At 37.8% G+C, this 11,985-nt stretch overlaps 1 protein-coding gene across 1 annotated transcript in view; it reads right to left on the bottom strand.

Moving 5' to 3' along the window:
- Positions 1-767: 767 nt before the first annotated feature.
- LOC137291946 (carcinoembryonic antigen-related cell adhesion molecule 5-like) overlaps positions 768-11,985 on the bottom strand; it is a 65,217-nt gene continuing 53,999 nt past the window's right edge. The window contains exons 7-12 of the mRNA XM_067823530.1: positions 5,013-5,321; positions 3,917-3,938; positions 3,763-3,806; positions 3,331-3,429; positions 2,538-2,633; positions 768-1,728 (exon numbers count right to left, since the gene is read on the bottom strand). Of these exons, the coding sequence (XP_067679631.1) occupies positions 1,706-1,728; positions 2,538-2,633; positions 3,331-3,429; positions 3,763-3,806; positions 3,917-3,938; positions 5,013-5,321 (593 nt within the window). The 3' untranslated portion in view covers positions 768-1,705. The remainder of the gene's footprint in view (positions 1,729-2,537; positions 2,634-3,330; positions 3,430-3,762; positions 3,807-3,916; positions 3,939-5,012; positions 5,322-11,985) is intronic.

Here is an 11,985-nt window from a genome sequence, read left to right as displayed (position 1 = left end):
TTGTAATTTCGCAAGGCCGTCGAAAAATATATCCGCTAAACCTACCCTGACGCGATGGATGACACGGGACGTAAAAATGGGCGATATTTTCGTTATCAAACGTGCTAAAATGAAGATGCTAACTATTTCCAATCAGTGTGGTCGTTCAGATCTATGTTTTATGTGTACGCAGAGACCATATATATGGTCTCTGGTGTACGATTTCATGGTAATAGCGAGCTGACATGAAATATCAAAGCACATGTCGGTGATGAAAGTAGGAGGTGTGTCATTGTTTACATATCGCCTATGTAACGACGATTTTCGTGTCTCGAAACTGCTTAAATAACGTTTTCCAACACTGAAAGTACAGATGGTCGTTGTTCTGGTGACGTACACCTTGCCATAGTATCGATGAAAATGCTATGAAAAACTTCTAACCACCCGTCCTCGGATTTTTCTATAGTAAATGTATGGCGCGTCTCCCTGCAGTGAACGCCGCCATGCGGCAGTGGTTGCCTGGGTCAGTGTCGGAGCGTTAGCGCAGGCGCATCAGACCCAGGGAACCAGGCTGCATGTAGATGTAATCTATCAGTTCTAAGCCGGGTCTTCTCTGGTTCACACAGATCGAATAAAGATGGGTGCAGTGCCAAACAACAAAAACAAATACGCAGTCAGTACAGTCAAACTTTAATACCATGCAAGTGCAAACACAATCAATTGGTTGTGCACATGTCAAAATATCCATAGACTGGATCTCCATTTTACGAATATTCCAAAATGAGCAATGTCACACATCCACCACCATACGACCCGTGAAGGTCCCGGGGTAGAATAGGCTCATGTTGTTGGTCACTGGATTGTCTGGTCCAGACTCGACTGTTTACAGACCGCCGCCATATAGCTGGGATATTGCTGAGTGTGGCGTAAAACTAAACTCACTCACTCACTCCACCAACACACGGTGGGCGTTGTCCCTATGAAATATTCATGAAATCCCACAGGGTTGTATAGTAATTGTGTCATGTATGATGTGCTAATGTATACTGGGTTTTGCCAAGGTTATGTGCCACATTACAATTAAAGTGCATAAATTAGAGTTAAAACAACTTTAGAAGAAGGAAAGAAAATCTTTAATATAAAAAGCACCCGAATAGCAAAACGCACCTGTTCAGCACTTATGCACTCAGATATAGCAATCAAATGAGCCATATGAGTATATTAGCTATGCTCTGGAAATCTCACTTAGCATCGGAATCAATTGGTTGACTAAAAAATTAAAAGGAAATAAAATTATACAATAGACTATAATGAATACATAATAAAAGTGACCAGCAAAACGTACTAGTATATAGTGTTCAGTGTTATGCAAGCATCTGATGCATGTTGCATAATGAGTGAAGAATCGAATACTAAAGTAGTGATGTTACTGAAAAGTATCTCTCTTTTTACACCACCACCACCAACAACAACAAAATTCTTTTTCAGATCAAACATTACACATAGCACGATTGTAGCAATAATTCTGTGAGCAATACCAGTGTTGACATAAGAATCAGTACAGAAAGGTGTGACTGAAAAAGAGGACATTCGATCATGTTTACAAATGATCACTGATAGGCAAGATCTCATGGTTCAGTTTGATCACAGAAAGCAAGATAAACCATATTTCGACTATTAAAAATATCCATTCTTTGTCAAATACATGGAGTGCTATTGGGCCTGGTCATGTGTTCATGTAGGTAGCATCTGAAACGAAACAGAAACTGGTGATGAATCGTGTCTGAATATATTTAGCAGGTAACAATTATTCTTATCCATTAGATTTCACTGTAAAGTTCAAATCATGATAAAGATGTAGCGTGAGGTAATCACAAGGCCACAAGAAATATATGATCATCGCTTCTTCCAGCTTCTTTTCGTAAACTAAAACATATTTTAAAACTGTTCAAGACAGGACTGCCAGTTGATGTGATTTCAACTTCTCATTCATTGTTAAAGACTCGCACAACATCTGAATAAAGAGACTGGTGATTACGAATTCTGATTATATATACTGTTCTGGAATAATTGATAGTTACGCCAATGGTGGCAAATTTACCTGTGGGTCAGACTGATCTGTTTGAAGATGATTGTCTTCCTTATCAAATTCGAACTTACCTTTACATTCTAGACAGAAAATAACTTCATTTTTCATGCCAAAGGAATTAACCATGTCTCTGGCATTTTAATCTTTTCCCAACCGACCCTATGCTCACTTAAAAGTCCATATATTGAAAACTATTTGATTGAGTTTAGTCAAATTTTGCAAGCATGTAGGTAGCAGTATATGCAATAGCGGTTTCATTTTTTAAATTGGGCCCTTTGGAAGGACTTCGTCCGAAAAACCGCTATTGTATATATTACTACACATGACAAGATTCAACGCCATATTTTGCACAATGTCCGCTTCTGACTCGACTATGTACAGACCATCACCATGAAAGGAGTTTTTGTTAAAATTTAATCTCATCATCATCAGTATATCATATTGTGATCGTGATAATTAGAACATTTACCTTTGCCAGTATTTCCATACATGGCTAATTTGATAGCTTCATAGTGTTGTTGATCTTTCCTTTCAAGACCTTCATACTCATTCGTTGAATCTGTTCCTACAAGAAAATAGCTTAGTCAACACAGAGGCTGGTTTAGGTTGACTGCAGAAATGAGTGAGTTCCAATTCTATCTGACAAAACTATTGGTTTACTGTCCCTCGGCAAATTGAACCTACCTGAACCAATTTTTCTACTGGTCAACACATAATATTTTGTGCATCTTTTATTTCCCATGACCGAACACTTCACTGGAAACATTAAATAGTGAATCAACCAGACAGTGAATTATTGGATCGTGCCTTGACACATCACAACATACATATTTTGGGCAGTTTCAATGTCAGGCATTGTTTGAGGATATGAGAAAGGTACATCAAAAGTGTAAAGACAGAAGCATCATACATTCAGCTGGGTTGTGTTTTGCTAGGGGGCAAAGAGCAGTGCCATTTTCTTATGAGTACTTCTAAAGTGAGGGCACAAAAATTCTGAGTGTTTTTAAATCATCAATGATATATTCTACAAGCATTACATCACACATTTTCGGCATGACTAATTCAATTGATAACTCTCAACTAGCTGCAAAAGCAGTCCAGTGAAAACAGGCTTCAGCATGGAAACCAGGGGTATACATAGTCCACATTGATGTACATGTGATATATAATGACACAGGCAGGACTGTATCCTTGTAAATGTGTGATATATGTGACCAACATATATCAGGCTCGCTAATATTAGTCTTTGTCAGGAAGAATACCTGTTGAGGCAGCAACTCCAGCATTTTCATAAGTCTTCAAATAGGTGTAAGTCTGTTTGTCATTCTCCCTGTCTTGTAGGCCACTGTATAGGTTGACATCTTTGTGAAAAAACACAATGAAAAAGGAGTAACAACTGAGGTAAAATGATATATGATATATGATATGACATTTGAAGGATAAATATAAATCATAATGTAAAACTGATCAAGATGAAAGAGACTGACTGTTTTACCATGTAAATGTTCCCTCTGCCACATGAATGTTATTGTGACAATGCTTTACCTCAACAAAAACTTGATACCATGTTTTATAGCAATATATTACGGTGTTTATTATGAGACGTACTGGCGAGATTTGAAATATGTGTGATCATATCATCTACTTCTACATCATGATACCTGCTTTGAATCAATTGTTGATACATTACTTACCTCCTGCTTCCACATGTTCCCTCTGAGTGGCATGGCCCTCAGGTCTATTAGAAAGATAAATGACGTTTGAATCATAAATATCTGGATGTACTGAACCCCAGTTGTTCTCTTATAATAATAAGCAGTAACATTAAACTAAAGGTGAAACACTTACCTATTCTGTAAAACTTTTGAGCCTGTTGATGGAATGAAGATAACTTGTCAAGACAATACATATTGTATTATATGTTGATATATCATAGAGATTTATTTTGTTTAAAAAAGTTAAGATCAATTAATAGAAATAATCATACGGGACAATTATGGTGAGTTTTCTAATAGAATGCATTTGATTTCAGCTCCCCATTTGCGCAAAATTAACACCCATATACAAATAGAGACATAGAGCAAATAGTCAACCAATTACAATAATAGAAGTGTACATGCCTGGTTTCAGGAGCACACATCTGAATCCTTTTCTATGCATGATGACAACAACAACAACAACAACTGCCAGAACAAGCAGCCCAACAGCAACCCCTGCAATCAGTCCGCCTTGTGGAGAAGTTAAACCACCTGCAGGAAGATAAAGATGGAGTAGTGTCACAACTTCCTATATTAGTGTTGGCTTTACTATGGACCATGCAAGCCTCAAGTAGTTTATGTAATAGATAAAACAAAATCAGGGACACCAGAAACAGAGCTTCACACACTGACCCAAATCTTAAGCATAATGAGTCAATGCTGTAACCATTAGGCTACCCTACAGTTTATCTAATGTTTGAAAATTAGAGCTTTGCGACAGGTCATTTCCACCCCTCATTCAAATTAACAAGACAAAGTGCATAGCTAACTTTAAAAACAGTATTTTGTGAGTGCATGTGTATTTAGGTTGTAAATAACATCAGGGATTAGAAACTGATGTGAGTTTGATTATTTTACATTCATTCCTCAGAACTTTACATATATTTCCTAAAGAAAGGGTGAGGTCCCAGTTGCATTGTTCCAGTTACATTCCACTGTGTCCCTTCTTATTTCAGTTGCAGATTTAATTAAACATTTTGGTGTTATGAATGTGACAGCACCAGGAAGTCAGTATCAAATCAAGATCACATCTACATCTGACAGGTTGGTGTGCAAACACTGAAGCAACAGGTTCAACCAGTACTTTTCAAAATGATCTGCCTTTCATTTTTGACTGAGTGTTCCAGATCCATTCTATTAACATTTCACAAAAGTTGAGCTTTGGAAAAAGCCACAGCGACGCTTACCAGTAGCTTTCACCTCTTTTCTAGTCAGTCCTGCCACACTGTTTGTACCAAAACGTCTTCCATTGACGTTGTCTGCAGTCACTCTGACATAATAAACAGTCTGTGGCTGGAGACCTGTGATATTTGTCTGGTATTCCTCCAGTCCATTCTCTACATACTTTCCAGCTTCTCTCCAAGATGCATCATCTGTGCTGTATTCTACGATGAATGTTTGAGTATCACCGCCATTAAAGCCTTTGATCCAAGACACTTGAAGGGAAGATGGACCAAGAGGAATGACTGTGACCTCTGTAGGTGAACTTGGTGGACCTAAATGTTCAAGCTTTATTTCAGTTGTATGTGGTTGTCCAATATTCAGTTTAAAACAATATTGTTTTCAAACTGTTTCAAATATACAGTTGCATTTGTGAAATGGGTGAGATGAGGTAAGCTGAAATGGTGTTAAATGTCGTGCTTAAGAATATTTCGCATGTGAGTGTATGTGTGGTTGCTTGTACTAACCCTGACTTAACCTGGATAAGTAAGAGCACGAATAGCCTACTCAGGCACATTATACTCACTCCGGGCCGAGCAAGCTTGTTGTGCCTATTAATGTTAAGCGCAAGAAAGGGAACAAAGAGTACGATATTTTATCATGTCTTTTAGTATGATGTGACTGGGGTTCAAACCCGCAATAAAAATGTAATTGCCAAATAGTCAGATCCTCTGACACTGCATCGTCCATTTTCCAAATATATTAAATAGTAATGTTTCCTTTTCTTAAATGTATATCATTTATTTCAACATCACTTACTCTTCATAAAATTCAGACTATCAAAAGTCAAATGTCAAGGAAAAACCGAACGTCACTAATCATACTGGGTACTCATGAATGGATAAACAAATTTGCATAAACTGGTCACTTTCATAACTTGATTGCTATACACTTTTTAAAACTAAGTGTTACTAGAAACAAAATATCACATATGTTGTATCTGTATTGCGGTAACAACAAAACTTTGCCATTATACAACTTGAAAGCAAATCTTGTAATCTACCTTGCCATAATACTACCATATTTACAAAACATACTGGTGAAATGTTGCTATTCTGTGGAAGTGAAGAAGGGCAACCGTCAAAGTTCTTCAACATCTCTCTCCTACGAAGGAGATATTAAGACCTAGGTTCGACAGATTATCTGCTGTGTAGGACTTCCCGTCTCCTATGTAGGACTCGGTATTTCCTATGTACCACTTCCTATCTCCTATGTAGGACTTACTATCTCCTACGCAGGTCATTAAAATTTATAAAATAGATTAACTGTTTCTTCCTTCATTCATTATTATCTCCTACGTAGGAGATACTAAGTCCTACATAGGAAATATTAAGTCCTATGTGGGAGATATTAAGTACTATGTAGGAGTCCTACGTAGGAAAAACTACATCCTACGGTTGATATACGGTTGACCTGCATAGGAGACATTAAGTTCTATGTAGGCGATACTATGTCATTATACTATCTCCTGCTAGCTTCTCTACTATTCTGTTACACAGTTACATTACAAAATACAATATAGATTAACTGTTTCTTCTTTCATTCATATTCAAAGAACAGACAATTCATAAGCACAGTGCAAATTCATCCAAATAGTAATCATGTCACCTGTTTACTTTGATATAGATTATCAAGAATTATAGGTCAATAAAAGTAAATAAGTATGAAAAGTAAATTAAAAGTAATTATTTAAAGTTCAGAAGAGGTCATGTCAGAAAAAAAACTTAAAACAGATCCATAGAACTGTCTTACCTGAGTAGCCCTGATAGAGTAAAGCGTCAAAGGTTAGCTCTAAACTGTCACTAGACAATCGTGTCAGTTTAAATCAATTTACAGAATAAAATGTTCATGATTCAATGTGCGTTTGATGCTTGGATGGCTACTCAGCCAATATTACTACTGGAGCCGCTGGATGGTCATGGCCACTGTGTGCAATCCGAGCAAAAGATGATACCCTTTTGGAAATATGGTCATGTAGATTACACAGACATCCTTCACCATCCACCAAATGTTAAAAAGGTAAAGGAAGAGCATTTCTTTTATGTATTACTACATAATACGTCTGTTCACTTTTAGTAGTAACTGGGTGTACTGTTTTGATGTTATTGTGGTCATGTAGATTACATCCTGAAAAAAATTATTACAAATAAATTACAAATGGGGCACATTTCATGAGAACAGGTTTTTCACAACAACAATCTGTTCCATCCAGTCACATGAAATCACCCATACCTGTTGCACCCGTATCCTGACGGTTTGTCAAACCAGTTGCCAGAGATGAATCAGTGTCAGGGCAATGTGATCACCAGAAATTGTCCATCACTTCATTCACCAGAGATACATGTATGTAGAAAGTATGAGGATCCAGGAGTGCAGACGTTGGTTTTCCGAGTTGCTTCATTACCTTAGGTACACTTTTCAGGCAATGTCGGGACTGAATATGCTGATCATGTATCAAAACTGTTACAGCCAGATTAAGGTGAGATATGCTATGAGTAATGCACTACTTAGTTATCAAAACATTAAGTGATGATGTTCATGAAATGAGGTCATAACAGAAAAAAAGACAGTTCATACTAACAATGTCATAAACTCAAAGAAAATGCAATCATTCATGCTTGTTATGTAAACCTGAAATATTATCAAAACATGTTAGTGATAAAGGGCATGAAATAAGGTCATGAATTCATAAAGAAAATGTCACAAGGTTAAGATAAAATATGATCAAAACGTACTTTACAAATTCTTACACATGAGCATTTATCAAGTAACAGCTACATTTGTACAAACTATCGACTTCAGCGTGAGTCTAAAAACATAAAATAACTCCCCAGAGATTTTAAGCTTTTTGCCAAGAAACTGGCTTCATCTATGTGTCTTAAGGTAATGATAATCGTTTGTGGTAGATCATGTGGTGACATGTTGGTTAATTGGATAAACTCTTTAGACAAGCTCACTGTTTGGACAGTTAGGCGAGTCATCAACAAGTAACTAATTGAAGTCTGGAAAAATGTGCCTAGTAAAGTGTCCAACTCCTATTACATGCTAAACTAGCGTCCAAAAGAAACGCCACCAAATATTTCTTTTCTGGTCTACAACAAAACTTAAGCTAAATATGGTAACGTTAAATGTTTTATTGGAAAGTCAATCATTCAGCAAAAGTTTTTCATGGATAACCAGAAGAAAAATGACGCAGCCCAGGATGTAAGGTCACATGAATGACACTAAGGTGCATTATTCAATATCCAACATTTGATCACCAATGCAGAACCGACTGGGAGCTCTTACAACTTTCTGGATTGCACATATTGGTCAATGCAAGGTGTGCCCATCTCCATCTCTGATGCAGGCCAAAATCCGGCTTTGAACTGAGTAGCTCAGTAGCTCTTCTAAGGTCTTGATTAGGGATCTGACGTCATTCCTGTAGCAGGGCTACCGCCAAGGCATTCCTCGTCTATGGCTGTTTTTGGGCATTTCCAAATACGATGAACTAGTTATTACCAAAGCTGCTCAATTGGGGACAGATATAACCAAGACATTTAGATTGATGGTACCGATAAAGTCTCGGAAAGGGACTAATGAAAGTAACTAATTATTAAGATTGGGTATGAGTCATTTTTGTATGACATAGGACATTATTTTTTGGGGTGGGGAGGAGCCTAAATTGTCACGACTTCTATTTTGTTATTTGTCCGGTGAGTGGTGCATGATTCTGGGCCCCACCGTTGACTTGAGAGGTTCTCTCTGTATATTGACAGAATTGCTCAGATGAACTTATAGTATCAGAAGTTGTGCAAGAAACCAACAAGTTCTTCCAGGACATTGTAAACTAATGCTGTGCTTAGACCAGAAACTAGGAAATATTTGAGGACCTTTGTTTGTGAAAAACTATTCCAAAAATAAAAGGACTTGAACGCCAAACTGGACTTATCCTTGAGTATACCATCTAGCTACATCATCCCCAGTCAAAGAGTGGAGGAAATACAGATTGCCTAGAGAGAAGGGTATAACACCCCGACACCCTCAGGGAACACAGATCTTAAAGAGCTGGAACTTGCTTTTGTCACCAAAGTTCACTCTCTGCCAGTTTTGCTGCTGCAAGCATGGCACAGTCCTGGTACATCTCAATCTGGCACATCAGTGTTGCCTCGTCAACGTCATGCCATTGAAAGGTTAATTGCCAAAGATGCCATGAATACGGAGTCATCTAGTCACACTGTCTGCAGACTGGATGAAGAATATTGTTGGCGGTTGATGGCATCACAGTGACTGATTGGTTCTTCAAGCACAACATCCGCAAGTACCAGTCTTTCTGTTGGGTAGACACCTACAGTCTGTCACTCTTTGGCCTGTCTCCAGTACTGCCAGTCTTTGCAGCACTTCATGGTCCTAGCCACATGCTCTTGTGTCTGTTCCATCTGTAGCATACTGATTGCTCTCTCCCTCTGCTCTGCTGTTAAACGAGGCATGTTCCTGGTTGCCAGTCAATCAAAATGATGTAAGAGAATAAACCTGATGAAGGAATTGTGAGGCTTCAACGCTGTCTGTAACTTTCAAGGGAAGGACATGCCAAATTTGGAAACAGACATAATTGTAAATGTACTGGATTGAGGACATTGAATGAAAGACATAATAAAGTTTGGACCACTGATTTAGCATTTAATGGTTCATAGGGGTCCTTGATTATATATTATGGCCACATGATATGTTCTGTATGTTCCCATATGTTAGGAACTTCGGTCAGTTTTCTGACCATGCTCCAATCTATGTTGAAATGTCAGCATGGTGTCCACAAAATGTTGAAATCAACAACTGTGGGCACCAGAGTGAAGGTCAGACGGACACACAGGCCATGTCTTCATGAAACACAGAATATCTTCAGCAAAGCCATAAAATCACAGCAGTAAATGAACAACCTAATTGATTTACTCACTAATTCGATGACTAATATAATAGCACCATACCTTAAAGTAAAAGGATCAATGAAAGAACCTGTAAACACTGGCACTTACATGCTGAAGGTAAGAACCTTGCTCAACGTAAAAGAAATATCCCTTAACAGTTTTATTCTAAATTTGTAATGTGGTCAACAATAGACATTCTATTGGATGCCTTCTGAGAACATTTATAAGGAGGTGACTTCTTCCGAGCAGGACAATATTTTTCAATCTACAGCCACTTACAGTGACATGATATATGAGGAGCCTGACTCAGCTATACATATAACGGTTACTGTATCAAGAATCAAGAAACAACGCATCAAAAACTGAATCAAGAAAAAACCCATGGACCAGACTCTTGCTTCTACTGTATAAGGTTTGTGTTTGTGTACAAAAGGTGACTCAAACTATTGCAGTATCAGCCTTATGTGTGTGTGTGTGTGTGTGAGTGTTTTGGTTTTGGGGGATTTGTTTTAATTTTGTTTGTTTGTTTGTTTGTTTTTTTTGTTTTCTGGTTTTGTTTTTAACTTTTGTCATGGTAAGTGAAAATAATATATTAACTGACACGCAGTTTGGTCTCTGTTCGGACCTAAGCACAGTTGACCGTCATTTGCTCCTCAGGTTTAAAGGGGCACTGATGCGGAGTGAATAATGTTTCTCGCCAACGGTCTAATTACGAAACCAAACTGCAAATTGGTCAGCGCCCGCTCCTTCGACCGTGACGGACAAAGGAACTGGACTCCTGTCCATATTAGCAGAATTTCTTCACCTAAACAGTCAGGAGGCCGGATGCCCATCATATGCCATTTGTTTAAAAATATCCATGGTATTCGTTGTCTGATCGCAACCAAATATCCCAGCAGTGTAGTTCTTTTCGGATGCTTGGATGGTATAGTTACTGATCCAATTTGATCCTATTTTTGTGTTTCTAACCTCGATGTTTAATCATGTTACATGAAAATCTGATGTCTACAGGCACGTAGCAAGCCATTTGTTTCAGTACGGAAGATTGCAAAGCTTTATTTTTAGGTAGTTTGGAGTGTTGGTTCAGCTGTGATAGCAAATATCATACGTAACGTTTGGTAGCTATGGTAGCTACAATGGTTTATTATATTTGATAATAAAAACGCACAGTTGATTTATTTGAATTCGTAAACAAAAAATGACGGCTTTGCCTTTGGTAGAGAAATCTGAAAATTTTCTGACGTAAAAAAAACCCTTATTTCACCTATTTACCAAAGTACACAGCAAATGCCTGTGTGTATTCCTCATGTAACGAAATTCCGTTGGTATCCTCAAAACAGTTTCTGCCCATAAGTGTTTTCAGGCTGCATGCGACACAGAGATTGCATCTTCCTTTCTGTAACTTGCGTTTGATGGTGTAAACCTACACGTGTTATTTGGCATCATTCTCTGGATGGTCAATTCATGAATTTATAACAGGTATAATTAGTAGTAACACCACTTCGGTTACTCAACAAAGGTTCCCATTTGGCATTTCTCCTGTCTGGAGTAAATACTCAACATTATAAATTAAGGTCTGTAATGGCAAATGTATTGTGTGTTATGTAATATGTGCATGTAAGTGATGCAAGAGTGTTTAACAGCTGTGTTACAAAAACAAACATCGATCAAAGGATTAACCGATAACACACTGATTGATTAATTACTTTTATCTTCTGTCGGATTTGTCAAAAGGCAGTGTGTGTAGATGACTACGCCCTGTCGTAAAGTGTGAGTGCAAAAACAACATCCTCCCTTCAAAGAATTAACCACCCTTGCGTTGATTGATTGATTGCTCATTATTGGTTAACTAAATAACTTAGAATAGTAGACATCATACAATTAGTTGCCAGGTGTGCTATCTTGGGAGACCAATGAGAGGTTTATCTGGTTTTCACCAACGAAAGACGTGAAACGATGTGTTACTTTTTCGCAAATGAGACAGGTGTAAGACACGCGACACTGAGCAGGATTATTTACCAGCTGCAGATGAATG

The sequence above is a fragment of the Haliotis asinina genome, chromosome 1 (genome assembly GCF_037392515.1).
Source record: "Haliotis asinina isolate JCU_RB_2024 chromosome 1, JCU_Hal_asi_v2, whole genome shotgun sequence".
In the NCBI taxonomy this organism is placed as follows: Eukaryota; Metazoa; Mollusca; class Gastropoda; order Lepetellida; family Haliotidae; genus Haliotis; species Haliotis asinina.
The sequence above is the reverse complement of the archived record's forward strand: the minus strand, read 5'-3'. Positions and strand labels throughout refer to the sequence as shown.